Here is a 17,558-nt window from a genome sequence, read left to right as displayed (position 1 = left end):
AAATAACATTGATCTTTGGCACCTTAGTCCAAGCAATCTGAATTAGTGTGATCTGTTCTCTTTTCTAACTTCTTTTCTCATGTGTTTGTGTTTATAGGTCTTGGCCAGGAATACCTGAGACTACTGTTCCTGACACTCCAGACTATATTCTTTGCAGAGGAACTGCATCAGTTTCAACAGCTACGACTACCCTGGCCCATCTGGCAGTGGTGGATGCAAGACAAGCTGCATATAAGGTGGGTTTGTGGGGAAAGACTCTTGAGTGGGCTGCTGCTGTTGTGGGTTTGGTTTTTTAAGAAGACAATTACAGAATCTTTGTTGTGTATGTAAGTTTTTTAACATACACAGTGTTTGCAGATCTTAAGGCCATATTATTTGTGTGTAGGAATCCTTTCTCTTGTCCATTTCCTTGTGATGCTGTCAGAAGCAGACAGGGTTGGTTCCTCATGGAGTCTTCTCATTCAGAGACATGACAAAGGGGAATTGTTTAATTGTTTCAGCAGAGAAGCATGGATGGTGTCAGAAACAGGACACTGCATTTTGCAGCATCTTAGTTCCAAAAGCAGCTGTGTCCCAGTGCCATTCCAGTTCTGCCTGTTTTCACTCACCTTTCTTTCTGAAGCCTTTAGCTCCAGCCTTAGATCACAAAAGCTGATTTTCCCATAAAAGATGAAGAGCTGTAAAATATTTCATACCTATCTTATATCCAAAACTATCACAGACAACTGTTTCCACCATCCATATAATCACTCTTTCTTCACTGAGTCTGTTAAAAGAATGCAGACAACTCTGCCTCTGACTGGCACAGACAATGGTTCTCAAAACAGCAGTACTCAGCAGTTAGGACAATTTTTATGTTAAATCACTTGGAGATGTCTTTAGCATCTAACCTGGAAGTAATTGTACTCCCACTGAACTAAATTAACTTTTTTAAAATATCTGCTTTTAATAGGGGAATGTAAAATATGCTGTCAATGATGGCAAATGCCATCAAATCAATCGATTTGCATGTGTGTTTTATGTATCTAGTTCTGGTGCCCAGGAACCTGATTACAGCACAGATTTGAAAGGAATGTGGTTGTTTGGATACAAATGGTTGGACAAAAGGATTGGATATAGAATGCACACACACCACAGCAGTATTTTCCTGCACGTGTGTTGCATTAAAAATACAGTACTTTATGTTTTGGAGCATGGGCTCTTTAAGAATATTAAAGTGCCTTGAGGTTTTCGTGGTAGTCTACAAGTTTCTGTCTAGAGGAAGTAACTTCTTAGCAGTTTTGTAATAGCTCAGTTCGTACCTTTGAGTTAAGAAGCTCCAGCAAGAGTCTGAGTGCATCCCGTGTTGTCTTGAGAGAAGGCAACTTTACTCTTAGGAACTAATGGAAGTGAGATGAAGGTCTTGCATTTTAGCAAAATTTAAATATTATTGATAATTCAATTTCAAAAGTCTTTAAAAAGAACACAGAAGGAATACAGCTAATAGTTAATTATTCATATAGTTCTGCTGTCAAAGGCAAAAAATAAGTGGCCTCTTTGAAGTCTTCTGACACAATGGGTCAGGACCTGGATTTAGGCAAATAAAATCATATTTCATCACTTACTAATTTTGTCCTTAATTGTTGTTTTTTTAAAACAGAAATACAAAAGTAAGGTTGAACAGCTGTTTGCCCAGATCAAGGAAGAAAATGCAGCTCAGCTGCTGGCAATTCAACGTTGGAAAGATTGGTGGAAAGATTCTGTCTGGAAGATAAAGCGACTCTACGTCTGAGATCAGTCGCATTTTGCTGAGCTTTGTTGGTGTAAATTGACACAGTTATGTGAATGTCACTGATATTTTTTCTTTTATCTTATTCATCTGTTGCATTGAAAGAAGCTACATTTTGCCATGTTTTTGTTTGTTTTGCCATGTTATCACTCGTTTCCTCATATGCAGTCTTAAGACTACTAATATGCTCATCTTTACATTACCACCTGGTTTGGCTTACAGTATCACCTGTTACCATTCACATGTGTTTGTGCACATGAACCCTCTGTGCAAGGGCACTTAATATATATTTATTAGCAGAGTTTACAGAATTGTGTTGCAATTCAACCCCTGAGAGCTGGTTTGGTCTGAAAGCTCCCCAAGGCATGAATGAGAACCATCCCTAACTGAGCACCCTTGCCCAGGCATCTCTGCACAGAGACCTCTGATTGGAAATGGCCAGCCTGAAAAAGAAACACATTTTATGTTGTCTTGTTTCAACAAGCTTTGACTTGCCTACCTTTCCCATTCCTTGCCTCACTTCTCCTACCTTGTGTTGCCTACCCTTACCTACCACTTTCTTTCATTACCATGCTTTGCCTGCCCCTCCCTTGCCTTGCCTTATCTATCCCTCTCTTGCCTTTCCTTCCCTTCCTCTCCTTTGCCTTGACCCTCTTTTGCCTCTTACTGTCCTTGCCATGCTTTGCTCCTCCCCTTCCCCATTCTTTCCCCTCCCTCTTCCCTTCTCCTGCCTTTATTGATGCACCCTTCCTATGCTACTCCCTTGCCTGGCCTTGCCTTTCTTTACCTTGCCCCTCTGACTTACCCCTCCTTGCCTTTCCCTGCCTCCATCTTGCCCCTCCTTTGCCTTTCCCCTCATGTGTTTTCTCACCTTGCCTCTCCATTGTGTTGCCTTGCTTTTCCTTGCCCACCTGGGCACACCTGGGCTCCTGCCCAGCCATTGGCACCAGGACCCCCAGGGCCTTTCCCAACGAGGACTTTGAGTCACTCTGCCCCAGCCTGGAGCTGCAGGGGTTGTTGTGCACAAAGTGTAGGGATCTGGCACATGGCCTTGTTGGCCCTCACACCACTGGTGTTGGCCCATCAATCCAGCCTGTTTGGGTCCCTCTGCAGGGCTGTGTTGGGGTGGTTTTCTATTCCCTGGTAATCTGTTCTAGACCGAGAAATAGTTGCTATAGCTTTAAGGTGGGTCCAGGGGAGGGGGGAGCCTCGGGGGTCTTCAATGGGCTTTATTCAAAGCCTCACTGCCCAGGCATCTGTCAGGCATTCTGGTTTCCTTTTTTTGCTTAGCTAGCTTGGGTTTTGTTAGCTTAGGCAAAAAGTTGGTTTTCTTCCCTTTCCCTGGCCTTGGAGACAGCAGCAGCAATCCTTCAGTGGTTTATTTCTTTAATTGGATGGTTTAATTGGTTCAGTTTTGGTTTTAGATCAGAGAGGACAATCAGTGGGAGATGAATTGGCCAGGAACCAGCAGGAAGGCAAGAGGCCACTCCATCCCAGCCCCAGACCTCAGAAAAGCTGAGGGAACAAGAAGGACACCAAATCCACCAGCTTCATCTGCTGTGAAGAGGAGACCCATGCAAGATATTTACCAGATTCTCATCTGTTTTACCCAAGCTGCTGCATGAACCCTTTGGGATTTTTTCCATTCTCTGAGACAGGAGACACCACCATTTTTGTTCTCCCCACCACATTGCGGCCAACATTGTGGGTGTTTTCTTTCTTTCCCTGGCATTTGGTTTTTCTTTTGTTCCAGCGTGGGTGTGTGTATGAGGGGAGGGGAGGGGAGGATAAGCTCTGACAATTCAATATGTAGCATTTCTTCTGTTTTTGTCCCCCGTGCTGGGCTCTGTCAAGGCCCCTGGACATGAACGCTGGCCCTTTTGCCTGGAAAACAAAACTCACCCCACCACTGTTGATGCCAATATGGAGGAGGTGTTTGGCACTGCAGGGCAGCCCAAGCTGTAGGTGGTGGCAGGTTGTCTGTGTGATACAGGGTAGGATACAAATCACTGTTGCCTCATTTTCTCTTTGTGAACTACCATGAACCAGGATTTTCTAGAAAGGAGCTGCTTTGCCTCTGTCGCAAACTCGCTTTTTTGCTGCCAATTATTATTCCCAGCTGTGTGTAGTATTTTATCACCTTATTGAATTACGTCCTCTTTAGTTCAGATCTTTGTTCCCACTCATCATGATTTGTTCAATTCCAGTTAGATCTTTCAAAGTGATTACAGTGCTCACCTGGACAGGATATCCTCCACAAATACGAGAAAAATATTCCATATCCTATTCCCTCACAGAAGCAGTTCAGGACTCAAGATGTAAGCATCTGGAGGGCTAACTGCAAAATTAACTTGATACTACTTTGGAGTGCCATTTTCTAAGCATTTCAAGCAAGTTTTGTATAGCCAGTGCTCATTAGTATTAGCCGATATATTGTCAGAAGCCTTGCTGCAATCAAGATTCCATAATTTGGTTTTGAGATGTTATTGTTGATTGTTATTAATCTTATCATCCAAGGCCTTACAAATAATTTGCTTAATAATTTCTTCCAGTAATTTGGAAGATACAAAATTTTGTGTGATAAAGGTGATTGGCCTCTGAATTCTCATCCTTTTTTGATTTAGGGTAGGCACTGTTTGCTTTTTGCTGGTCTCATGAAACTTCAGTATCTTTTTCTGAATTCTTGAAGGGAATTGCTAATAGCCTTCAAATTACTTAACCATTTTCCTAAATGTTTTGTCTAAAATTGCAGATTATTTTTGTAAGCATTTTAAATAAATTGTTTCTGTAGTTCAGCTTGATCATTTCTTTGTATGTTGGTGGTTTTGGATGGTAGAATTAATTCTCTTCATAGTGGCTGGTGTGGGGTTGTGTTTTGGATTTGGACTATTCTCTTCCCCTGTAAATCATCTGGTTACAACAGTTCTTTTCCTTTTTGCCATGATCCAAATATTGTCATTCATTCTGTACCTTATGTCTCCTTTTTCCTGCCTAGGCTTCCTGAACAAATTCTCATTTTCAATAACCAGTTATGACTATATATTCCTAATTCTGGTAATGAATATAATGATTTTTGGTTCCTCCTGTTTATTACCCACATTTATACACCAGTGTGCAGTGTCTGGGGACAGTGTCAGGGATACTCTCTTCTTATTATTTCTCTATTGCAATATTCAGTAAAATAATCTTCCTCCTCCTTGAATTCTTCTGCCTTCCTTATGCTTTTGTGGTTTACCTGAACCCATGTTGGGATAAAAGTAATCTGGAGATAATTTAATTTACACCATTTATAGACAAATAGTAAGAATTCGTAAATGGGAAGCTGGTCAGAGAGTCTGGCTTTTTTTTTCTTCCTGTGAAATGCTCTCCTTTGCCTGCTTGCCTTGCCAGCTTTGAGACAGGTTTTTCTTTATGACAGTTCAGCTCAAAAAACAGCATGTAACAAACAAACCTCTTGACCCCAGTGACAAGAAACCAGCCTAAAATCAATGCCCACATGGGCAGTCTAGCTGTCCCAGAGGCAACAGGACACAGCCCACTGGCTTTTATGCTGAAGTTGTTTTATTGAAGGCTGTGACCTGACATTCCTTAAGATTTTGCTGAACTGCATCTGAAATGGAGAGAACACAGACAAGCTGTACAGATGCTGTGGGTAATTTAAATGTAATTTGTTTCACACACAACCCGACACAACAAGCTGTCGTAATTTAAACATATTTTATTTAAACATAAACAATGGTGATGTTTAATTAAACATAGATATTTACTTTTTAAATATTTGTTTAACCACACCAAACCACTGTCTATAGGCAAACACAATCTACCTCACTTGGCAAGACCAGGGTATAAAATCTGAAGGCAAGCTTAATTCATTTTCTCCAAAGAGTGCCATGATTTATAGGTTGCTTCCATTGTCCTTCAGTTGTGGGTGAGGATTTTGACACGTTTCAGTGCCTGCTGGATGCTTTCTGACAGGTGGGAGAGAAGCATTTATCAAAACTAGTGTGGGCAGCAGCAGAGGGGAGGATTCTGCCCCTCTGCTCAGGTGAGACCTCACCTGCCTCCCGCTCTGGGCTCCCAGCACAGGAAGAACAACCATGGACCTGTTGGAGTGAGCCCGGAGAAGGCACCAGGATGATCAGGGGGATGGAGAAGCTCTGCTGTGATAAAAGGCTCAGAGAGCTGGGATTGTTCAGCTTGGAAAAGAGAAGGCTTTGGGGTGACCTCATGGTGCCTTTTAGTACCTGAAGGGAACTTACAGGGAGAATTTACTTACAACAGCATGTAGCTACAGGACCCAGAAGAATTGCTTACCACTAGAGAGCAGGGTTAGATTAGATATTAGAACAAATGTCTCCCTGTGAGAGTGGTGAGGCCCTGCCAGAGGGTGCTCAGAGAAGCTGTGGCTGCCCCATCCCCGAAGTGTCCAAAGCCAAGCTGGACAGAGCTTGAAGGAACCTGCTCCAGTGGAAGGTGTCCCTGCCTGTGGCACGATGGAGGAACGAGATGGTCTAAAGCCCCCTTCCAACCGAAACCATTCTATAATTCTGTGTCCCAGAGGGGCCGCACAAGAATTCCACACCGACGGGAAGCCGGGCCGGGCGCGGAGTCGGCCGGCAGCGCGGAGCGGCCCGGGGCTCCCGGCGGGGCCGCGGCTGCCGAGAGCGGCCGCCGTCCCTCCTTCCCTCCCGCCCTCACGCCGTGTCAGCCGTGCGCGCGCACCCGCCCGCCCTCTCGCCGCCGGAATGTGGGCGACGCTGTCCCGGCCCTGAGGCGGCTGCGCGGCCCCGCCGGGCTGGAGGCAGCGGCAGCGCGGGGAGGACGGCCCGGGCTGCACCGGTGAGCGATCGGGACGCTGTCCCGGGCCTGCCCCGCCGGGGCGAGCGGAGCGGAGCGGGTGTCATGAGGGGCGCGGGCAGGGAGGTCGGCGCTCCCGCAGGAGGACGGGAGGGGAGGGAGCCGCCGGGCCAGCCGTGTGACGGGCGATGGTGCCCGCTGACCTGAGGTGGCTCCTCCGCTGGCCGCGGGGCCCCGGGGCGGCGGGGCCGTGGTTCCGCTGGTTCGTCTTATTCGGTGTTTGTCTGTGTGCGTGGAGTTCCCTGGGCAGCGGCGCTCCGGGAGGAGAGGAGCTCGAGCGCAGCGCAGGATTTAAAAAATAAAGTTGTTTTCGTGGTCAGGAATGCGAGAGCGCTGTGGAAGCGTTCATCTCCCTGCCTCCTCCGCGGGAAAAGTGAAGTCACTTCCCAAGAGCCCAGACTAGCAAACTACTGTCCTAAATCTGCCGCCTGCATGCGTCAGTTTCACTCAGTTTCATTCAATTTCATCCACTTTCATTCAGTTTCATCTACGTTATGTTTTGTTTTGGGCTGATTGTTATTTTCTTTTCTTTTTTTGTTCTCTGGTGGTTTGTTTTATTTCTCGTTGTTTGTTTTATTTTTTAAGCCCTCTTCCACTCTCTCCCGACCCGCAAGCTGGTACAACATTCTTGTCTTTAGATAAAAGTACTTGAAAACCTGCTGATACCATCTGAAGCAGGGACGGCAGTGAAGGAAATGGACTTGCTGGCTCTCCTCTGGATAAGTTCCTGCAGTGTCGTGTGTACTTTGCTCCTGCTGTCACTCTCTCGGAGCTGTGTTGTACCCGTGCTTGGTTTGATAGTGCTGTGAATAAGGATTATCCTACCACATTTCACAGCTGTGTGCGTGTGTGTATCCATCCATCGTGTGCCTAAGAGGGGGAAAAAAGATTCAAATAACAGCTCTTCTTTAAAACAGAGAAAAAAAAATCTAGTGACAATTAAGAAGTAATTTGCTTAGGTAAGCATTGCTTGTCTCTCACTGTCGAGCTCTAGTCTCACAACCACGTTGTTTTTCAGCTAAAACTTTCAGAAGGGCAGGTGTGCTTTCGGTTTCCAGAGAGATGTCTTGTCGATGGTACAGGCAACATTTTGTTACTCCTTTAAGTGCGGAAAAGGTGCTGTGGCTTTATTTAACCAAATCTCTATGATATCAGCCAAATCCTGACTGCCTGTCGGACCAGCCTGGCTCCAGATTGTATGAAGGTTTATGGGCCTATAAGGTTGGTTCTGCAAATGATGCCTCTGCCTAGGTTTTAAGTAGGGTTACCCTGTTCATGTGGGTTAGATGGTAACAATTATATGATTAATAACTTTGTAGTTTAAACTTGAAAAGACTACAAATACAGTTACAGTAAGCACAAATTGACTCCAGTGTTGTAAGAACGCTGCCAGTGAGTGTCCTGAGGGGAGCCAGCCCCAGCTGATGAACCCCAGAACTCAGGGAGTGACAGAGTCTTCCACTACTTCCTTCTGTTTTAGGCAGAGGTGGAAAATCATGCTGGGTTAGTTTTGTTGTGTTTATTTGATTTTTTTAAATAACTGCTTTTTCCCAAAAGCACTCTGGGGCTGTGAACAGCATGGCCGTACATATGAGAACTGTAAAAATTGCTCTGCAGTGTTTTTGCTTTGAAATGGTTACAGTGTAATGTATTGCTTTGTTAAAAATAGCATTCAGCTCTTTAAAAAGTGATTCACAGATTACGTTGTGGTGGTGTTAGTAAGGGGATTGCAAAAAGATCAAGTTTACAATGTGGCTCTCTTGTGTTCCTGGTGTACTCCCTAGCATTTCAAGACAGTCTGCATTTTGACTTCTCCTTCTCATCTCTCATCAAAGGGACTTCCACAGTCAGGAAGTGAGTAAAAAGAACTAATCTGGTTAAAAAGATGTACTTCTATTTCTTCTTTTTTTTTTGTTCCCTGAGGTACTCTGATTACAACAACTTCCTGACCCAGCTCGCTTGCCCGGCCGTGTGGACATTGGCTTATTCCAGAGGAGGAAGTTGAGTGCTGGTGGGGAGAGGGTGGAGCAGTCACAGGTGTTGTGATGCTTCTTAGCTGGGACCTGGCTTTGTGGTCAGTGCCTTAATGGCAGAAGCCAGTGCTGCTAGAAGAAGCTACATTGTGGGTTTGATTGAAAGTAGCAATGATACAAGTGTAGTGGCTCTTTTTTTTTCTGCCAGTACTGTCTTAGATTGATTATGATGCCATGGTGTAATTTTTATTGGCTTTTGACAACATTAAATGGACTCAAGAGCCATCTCTGTGTCTGTGTTCTTCCATGGGCCCACAGAAATTGCTGTGGTTTTCTTCTTCTCTCTCCTTTGTTAATCTGTTCTGCTCTCTGAACTTTTTGGTGAGCTCTTAATTTCAGGGAGGGATCTTGGCATTGTTAGGGGTTTTTGTAAATTTATTCAGCTCTAATTTAAAAATAATTAGTTGTATATTGCTATTACCTCTGCTGTAATAGGAAGGCTATTTCAAACCTGACTGACCTTAGTAATTACACACTTTCTGATTTCTAGTCTAGATTAATTTGTCATGGGATTATACTCATTTTATGCACCCCATGGACTAATAGGTTTTATTGGCACTCTGGATCTTGGTATCAAAAAAAAAAAAAGGCACTTTTAACAAAGAGGATGCAAAAATGTGTGGAAATGCACCATGAAGGTTTGTTTGCTCTTTGGGCCACCAGCTAGACTAATCATTCCTGTAATAATTCTCAGCTTCTCCCCATGAGTTTTAATCTTGACCTATTAAGTGAGAATTAAAATGCACCTTTCAGGCATTAAGACTGAGCTTCCTGAATGTGTCCTTTTAGTGAAGGTTAAGTTGTTTTCAAGTATATTTTGATAAGATGTGTTTTTTGAAATTCCTACCTTTGGCAGTTTGCTCCAGTCTCAATCTTACTCTTTATACTGCTACAGGTTTTGAAGGAGCCATTATTGTAACCTGGATTGGTGAAGGCATTCTTTGTTCTTTGATGGAGTCCTAGTCCATAAAAAAGGCTGACATGTTTGAAAATTATTTATTTCACCTTTTTCCTGTATTCTTAACTTTTAAGAGAAACAAAACTAATGTTTAGATTATTAGAAAGCCTCTGTGGCTGTTAAGGTGTTTATTTAAATTTGCTGTCAGGAGTGTTCCCAGAGGGGACTTTGTGATGCTGACAAACTAGTTTGTTGGGTGTGACTGTTTGTAAACAGAACATAAATACATAAATGGGGCACCAAAATCTGCTTAGTAAAATAGATTGCTCTGAAAGGTGAGTAAGGCCCTTGTGGAAAACATGTTAGATTGTGTCTTTCATGGAATATTTCTTACTCTTTGGAAAGAATAGCGGAAGTGTCTTTCTAATTTTTTGTAAGAGGTCAGAGGGAAAAAGGAGCTTTTGCCACAATGAGATGGGTCACAGCCATCTGCTTTCCTACTCTGGAATCTTGTCATCCCTGTATCATGAGCCAGAATATTGAAGGTGTGAGGTTTTTTTGATCAATTAAGCTTGAAAGTGCAAAATTCTTCTGATGCTGAAAACATGTTCCCTGTTTGTGGTGGAAGCACAGTACAAAGGGAAGAAGTTCTAAGGGCAAGAAGATAAGAGATATGTACATTTCTGTGTACAACACTGGATGTAGGCTTACTGTATGTAGAGGAGAACTGGAATTTTGAAACACATGATTGAAAGTAATAAACCTGATGCAAAACCTGCTGAAGGAAAGTTTGTAATACAGAATAATTGGCAGGTCAAATAGTAAATTCTTAAGACAGGGTCATTTAGGTTGGAAGGGGCTTCTGGAGGTCATCTAATCCAGCGCCCTGGATATATTAAAGTAGGAATAATTTAGATAAGATTGTTCCAGCCTTTTACACCTTTCTGGGCAATCTGTTTCCACATTTGACTGCACATAGTGATTTTATCTTTCCTCCCTCCCTTTGAGGCAGTTGAAATTTACTTTCTAACTTGTGTCTGTTGCCTCTTAACATGTCAGTGTCCATCACCCAGAAGAGTCCAGTTCTCTCTTCTGCAGCCTTTCATTAGAGAGCTGACTGTAATAAGGATTCTTCAGAGGTCTTTTCTTGACCAGATTGTGCAAACCCAGTTCCATCAGCCTCTCACTGTACACCATGTGCTCCTGCCATCTGGCCAGCTTGGCCACTGGCCGTGCTCCAGGGTGTCTGTGTGAGTCCTGCACCGGGGAGCCCAAACCTGGCTGCACTGCAGACACGGCCTCACAGGTGCTCAGCAGAGGGGACTGATCCTGCCCTGGCCCTGCTGCCTTGCACTCCTGCATCCAGCCCCTGCTGTGCTCAGCTGCCTTTGCTATGGGCGTGTACTGGTGACTTGTTTTCAAAATTGTGTCTGCCAGGATCTCCAAATACTTTCTGAAAAAGTGAGTCTTTATCTAGTTCGTGTTCAGCCTGTCTTGTCACAGGAGGTTGTTCTGCCACTGATACAGGACCCAGCACTTGCCTTCACTGGACTTCACAAGGTCTTTCTGGTGCCTTTCTCCAGCCTGTCCAGGTCTGAGTGGAGCTGACCATTCCCACTTTGGTGTCATTGGAAACTTACTGAGGATGCAGCCTGTCCCACCATCTAGATGATTCCTAGAGACATTGGGTGGTACTGCTGGTTTCATCCAGCTGATCCCTAGGGGATGCCACTGCAGCTGCTTGGATGGAGCTTGGTACAGCTGTGGCTGATCTTTCAGCTCAGCAGTCCAGGCACTTCCCAAACACTTCCAGGCAATTCCCAAACACTTCATTGCTCGCTTACCCCATGCCTGTCTCACCAGTGTGGCTGTAGGGATACTGTGGGAGACTTGTGAATGGCCTTCTGTGTTCTGTGCTCTTCCATCATCTGCTAAGCCAGTCACCTCCTTGCAGTAAGCTCTTGTGTTCTTCAGGCATCACTTGCCCTTGGTAAATCCATGCTAGCTATTCCCTGTCATCTTCCTGTGCTCCCTGAGCAGAGGGATGCCTTCCAGGAGGATTTGCTCTATAATCCTCTCGTGGACTTAGGTTAGGCTGGCTGCTCTGTGGTTGCCTGGATCCTCCTCCTTGCTCTTGAAGTTGGTTGTGATATTTTGTTTTTTCTGGTCAGAAGGAGCCTCTCACAGTCTCATGGCCTTTTAAAAAGTGGTAGAGTGTGATATCTCAGCTACATGACCAGCTCCATCAGGATTCTTAGATATAGCCCATCTGGTTACATCGATTGTATGTTTCCAGTTTCGTGAAGTGCTTCCAAACTTCATCTGTCTCTGTTGGAGGGGACTTCTCACTCCAGCAGACTGCTACTGGGCTCAGAGGTCTGGAAAGCCTCTGAGTGGACCTTACCAGTGAAAACTGGGGCAAAAAAAGCTACATGTATGTTATCCTTTTCCATGCACTTTGTTAACAGGTGACTTGTTCCACTGAGCACAGAGAGCACTTCTTCCTTACCTTTCCTTCTGCTGCCAACGTTGATTTTTCCTAATGCCATCCTACAGCCTCTGTCTTTGGTCTGCTCTTGGGTAGCTTCTCCAGCATCTGCCTGCTGGGTGCTTGTGAAGCAGAGATCAAAACTTTGTATCTGTAAATATGTAAAACTTTGGAATTAGTTGAAGTGTTGGTTAATGAATGATTCTAACTTCAGCTTGTTGTGGTTGAATGGGAGATTTCAGTTCCTCCTAAACAAGCAGCAAGCAGTATCAAACTCTTGTATGGGGTAAGCCCTGCTTGAGATGTAGAGAGCAATTTGTACCAAGGAGACAGACAAAGCAATGAGAAAAATGATCCACATTTTTTTTTAAATTAATTTTCTTCCCCCATCACTAAAATAACTAACTCAACATAGAAATTTACAGTTTCAGTGTATGCCCTTCCCCTTTCATTGAAAAGAATGTTAATATTTAACAGCAAGATGAGTGGATAAATACTTGATGCCATCTGTACATAAATGCTTCCAGTTGGAATTAATTTAATTATTTTCTGTTGATACATGAATCCATTTGAGAAATCATTGGGATAAACTAAAATTTTGGAAATAGAAGCATTTTTTATTCAAGACAAATAAGGGAATGAGTTCTTGAGTTACAATCTGTGTAGACAGTCTGAAATGAAATTCTTGGCTAGTTTAAACCCTCTGCAGGTGCTTGATGTGTCCTGCAGTTTCCTGATTGGTGTAAGTGTGATTTGTGCTGATGTTCTGGTGATTCAGTGGCATCAAGGTACAGCCTTGGATATGTCAGTTACTGGTCTGGCTGCTCTCTCCACGTAGGGCTTTGGCATCTGTTTGGACTAGAAATACCCTTTTTTGCATGGTTGGGAGTTCTGAGGTGTTTTCTGCTATAGTGAAAAGATTTTGAAGTGAAATCTTTGATGCAAAACAGTGCACATTAACTGTGGTAATTAATGGTAAAATTATAATCTGCACATTTGCCTTCATGTGTGATCTTTCATTTTATATTAGGCAACTGGCACACACTTAAATAGTAAACCTAATTACTAATAATGGTGGACAGCTTCCTGTCTTAATTACTCAAATTCCTGGTATCTCCCACGTGATTTCTAACGGAGAAGAAAAGGTAAAAGGGCAGAGAAAAGGAAAGGTGTTTTTAAGAAGCAGTAAACTGTCAGAACAGGATTTCAGTCAGTGAGTGAATCTAAGAGTGGATCTTGAAGGCCACTTGCTAAATGGCTTAGTGAGATTTCCGTGTCACTCTTGGGCTTAGAAGTGAAATAAGTTGGTTGCTGTCATACCGTGTATCAGTGACACAGGTGAGGAATGAAATCAGTGTGAATGTGGCTGACAACAAAGTCCCTTCTCAGCACGTGCTGTAAAACTTGCGTAGTGTTAATTCTTTTGATGAAAGGAATCAGTTTTGAGTAACCAGTCATGACCAATCCGTGGTCTTCTCTTGCAGGTCAATAAATAAACACGGCTCTCAGAACATCTCTTACATTTTGTGTGTGTATTTATTTATTTATTCTTTCATCTACAAAACCTCTGTATGTTGTATTGCAAGGTGTGATGGCACAAGTTTCCAGAAGACAATTGCTTAGTAATTATGAGATAGTCTTGAGCTTACACTTCTTGTCAGTGGTAAGGGGTGCTTAAACCTCTGACTTTCAGGGTGTTGAGCTAAGTTAGGTAGCTGTGCTTTCAGTTCAAGTATTGCTTTCAGTTCAAGTATTCAAGTATAAGGTCGTGTCTGTTGTATGTACCTTAAGTCACACAAGCAAACTTTTTGGGGGTAGACAGCAAGTTGCAGATGCTGACCTGTTCCAGTTGTCCATGCATATGACTTAATTTTTTTTGTTTTGGAAGGAAAAAGAATGGGACTTGAGGCTTTGTCCAAGAATCTTATTCGAAGGATTGACTTTCAGCATAAACTAATTGAATAATTAGTTTTGATAATCTTTGCTGCTGTTTAGGGAAATGGATCCTGTTCTGGTGAATTGGTTTTTGTTTTAACCAGAAATGAATTTCCTTCTCTGTTCCCTACAATGTTTATTTGAGAAGTAGTTACATTTGAACGCTTTGCTTTTCTGTTGAGTACAATTACTCAGGAGGTGTTAGAGCTTCACAGTGGTGTAAGAGTGGCATGTTTCCAGGTGGGTTTGAATGTTTTGGTTATAAATTCTGTAGCAATCTGCCTTTTCTGAAGTTCCTTCAGTGGAAAACACTTTAGAGAAGATCAATTTAAATATTTTGACTTGATTACTGCACTTTGCAGAGATCTGGTGTCTTGTAATCCTCTATTTCAGCATAGTAAGTAAGACAGTTCTAATTTGTACTTCTGTTGTCTATGCAAAATATTACTGTTTTTTTTTCTGAAATTTGACAAAATTATTTTGCTGAGATCCACAGATCTATTGCAGTACACAAATTTGTAAAAATACAAATACCTATTTGTATTTTTTAACAAATGCATTACAATCTTAAAAGTATGTATGTGTTATTTTTCTCTTTGTTTTCTAACTCTTTATTCTTGTCCCAAGATGTTAATTAAGGGCAAAGGCTGTGCTCTGCCTTTTCAGTGCTCAGGCCTCTGCAAGCAAATCAGTGTGAAAATAAAATGCAAATATTCTTAGTCTAGTGCTTTGTCTCTCCCACTGTGTATTCAGATATAAAATACAAGGTCCAGAATTTTAATTTAGAAGTAGGTGGAGAAATTTAAAAGCTGGCTAAAATTTGAAAATAATTAATTTTTCTTTGTATTTATATAAGATATTGGTGTATTTCCATTTATTAAGAGTTCGAATGCTGCAAGCTGTTTTTTTTGTCCTTAGAAGCTTGGAGTTTTTTAAGTTAGTTGTTACGGAGAAACAAATACTAGATTATATGATGTAGACTGACTAACCTGAAATGCATGTGGCAGGAAATGGAATTTTTTTTTTTTCATTCTGTAAACCCTTCATTTTATTTTGTTCCACTGGTGTATACTTTCATTATTTCCTGTTATTTTGAAGAGAACTCTCAAATAACTGCTTGGTGGCAGTGCTGCATGGCTGCTCCCAGTGCTGGCTGCTGAGTTTGGTCTGTGTTCTGTGCCTTGTTGTGCTCACTTGGGTGCTTGGTAGTGAAGTGTGATCTTAGCAGAGAAGGTAGGAATATTTGCAGCTTTTTTAAAGGCTATTTTCCACCTCCTGCATCTTCCAGATACTACTGAAATCTGGGTAGCTTTTCAGTACTTCTGCTTGAACTTAAGTGTTTGTGAGCACAGGAGTGCAAAACAGCAGTGGAGAACTTTTGTGTGTGCCAGCAGTTGTTTTGGAGTAAAACTTCAGCTGGAACTTGGATCAGGCAGTCTGGTGACATTGGTCACTTGTGTTTATGTAGACAGTTTGTTTTTACTCATAGAGATACACTCAAACCATAAGAGGTGTTTTTAACCCTGCCATACTTGATCCTAATTGTTAAAAATGAGTGTTGGCAGTATAAACTCGCAAGAAGTCCGGAACTGATAACTAGAATTATTCTTGGACATAACTGTTAAACAATTCTGAGGAAACAAGTAAGGAATGAAAGTCAGCAACTGATTTTTACATTGTTTTGAAGGTTAAATATTACTGTTTATTCCTAAACTGTGAGGGGAGAAGGGAAATGAGTTGATCAAAATGTCCAAGAAAATATTTTGTCAAGTTTCAAAACAGTAATGTGAAGTTGCAAGTTGTCCACAGTTGTTCGGAGTGATAATTTGCTTTTGACCCTTATAACTTCCCCTTTCTGATTCTTCTTTCCTTTCATCATATAGAGACATCAGTAAGTCAGACTGAACATAAAGGGGTCAGACTGAAGTGTGGTTTAGAATCGAGCTTTTGATGGTAGCCAGAGAAATCAAAGGGTGTAATAAGACCAATTCAAGTGATCCTTGTTCCAGCAGTCTCTCCCAGTTTCTCTCTCTGGCCTTTGTGATTCTGTTTTTTGTTATATCTGGCAGTAGTTGAGCTCCAGGGGTCTCACTGGGGAGTGTGGAAAGAGCAGGTGAGTTGTTGTCTACATTGCCCAAGAAATTCATGTGAGGTGTCACAGCAATTCTACACTTGCACAGTGCAGTTTGTTATCATTGCTGTTGCTGGGGCTTCTGAGCACCTGACTGGTGACTGCACAGAGCTGGCTCTGACTTGGCTGAAGGGTGAGATGCTGGTGCTTTTGTAGGTCACACTTCATGTTTAGGTTTGTGTGGGCACACAGTTTGTGGTGATTGGGAGTGGGGCTGGCCTAGCCCCATCCCCAGTGGGTGCAGCTGTGGCAGCAGGTGAGCAGCACTGACAGCAATGAGCCCTGGAGTGCCCAGGGGCACTGAGCAACACCAAAGGGAGCAGGGGGCACACAGGTGCAGGGCATGAACGTGAGGGGATAAAAGGCTGGGCTACAGAACAGGGGCAGATGCTTGCAGCCTCCTGAGGTGGTGTGTTGATGCTCTGTATGGGCTGAAACTCTCTGATACTGTATGATGGATGATACTCTGTGTACTGTGGCCATCCTGACTACAACATGTGCTGTGGCAGGTTTGGATTCCTTGCACTGAACGTGCTTTATTTATTTCATGTGTTTGTTCCTGGCAGGGCAGCACTGCACCCTCTGGCTCTGAGGCTGATTGAGACGCTGTCTTTGGTAGTTGCAATTTCTTAACTGTGTGTTTGGCCTTTCAGTAGCTTGTCCTTAATTTAAGGGAGATGGGCAGGATGCTGAAAGCAAGGTTGTGGAAAAGATATGTTTATATAACCACTTCTTAGAGCATGGCCTTTTTTTTTTGACCACTTCACCTTTCTGTGATTTTTTTATTTTTAGATTAGCTGCCTGTAACTTTGTTGTTTCCTTAAGTAAAAGTATTTTGTGGAAGTATTCAGTACATAAACATGGATAGTAAGTTTTCACGTCTACATTTAACAAACACCATGCATCATTTATGCTGAAACTGATGGTACAGTGTGGTAATATTTGGGAAGCTCTCTGAAACTTTGAGAGACTGATTAAGAAAAAAAAAGGCATAGTAAACACACATTTTTGGCTTCTCATGTCTTCTTTTATACAATCAAGTGAGTTTATCAAATTAGAAATTTGATGAAACACTGAAAATCTAAACTGGTCTGGATAGCCACCCTCATCAGATAGGTGCTAGGGTTTTTCATGATTATTGGCTAATGTGAGACAAGAAAATTGCAGCAAGAAGACTAATGACTTTTGCTGTATTTTTGCAAGATTTTTTGCTGTTATTTTTTCCCAGAATGCATGTTATAAACCTCGAGGTAATAAATTCCAATTCTGTCTTGGAGGAACAAGGATTTTACTAGCCCTGGAGGCAGTCGGTGCAGGGCAGTGGATCAGGATTTCTGGTGGCTTTCAGTGACGTGGTGACACAGGACAAGGCACTTGTTTGGCACAGAATTGGACTGGCACCTGGGATCACTGCTGCCTTGTCTCATACTGCTCTTCCATATGGGCTC

General features: G+C 42.7%; 2 protein-coding genes across 6 annotated transcripts in view; both read left to right on the top strand.

Moving 5' to 3' along the window:
• Positions 1 to 4,563, top strand: part of CCDC180 (coiled-coil domain containing 180) — a 30,764-nt gene extending 26,201 nt beyond the window's left edge. Inside the window, 2 exon segments of the mRNA XM_064427755.1 lie at positions 98 to 236; positions 1,640 to 4,563. Coding sequence (XP_064283825.1) covers positions 98 to 236; positions 1,640 to 1,771 — 271 coding nt within the window. The 3' untranslated portion in view covers positions 1,772 to 4,563.
• Positions 4,564 to 6,478: 1,915 nt separating this feature from the next.
• Positions 6,479 to 17,558, top strand: part of RABGAP1L (RAB GTPase activating protein 1 like) — a 223,066-nt gene continuing 211,986 nt past the window's right edge. For 2 of the 5 annotated variants that reach the window (XM_064427731.1, XM_064427738.1), the window contains exon 1: positions 16,469 to 16,619. The gene's annotated coding sequence lies outside the window, so the exon portion shown is untranslated. Of the gene's footprint in view, positions 6,608 to 16,468; positions 16,726 to 17,558 lie in introns of those variants that run through there. The other 3 variants (XM_064427734.1, XM_064427733.1, XM_064427735.1) reach the window with 3 other exon arrangements.

The sequence above is a fragment of the Passer domesticus genome, chromosome 7 (assembly GCF_036417665.1).
Source record: "Passer domesticus isolate bPasDom1 chromosome 7, bPasDom1.hap1, whole genome shotgun sequence".
Lineage (NCBI taxonomy): Eukaryota > Metazoa > Chordata > Aves > Passeriformes > Passeridae > Passer > Passer domesticus.
Note: the sequence above shows the minus strand (reverse complement) of the source record. Positions and strands in the feature narration are given on the sequence as shown.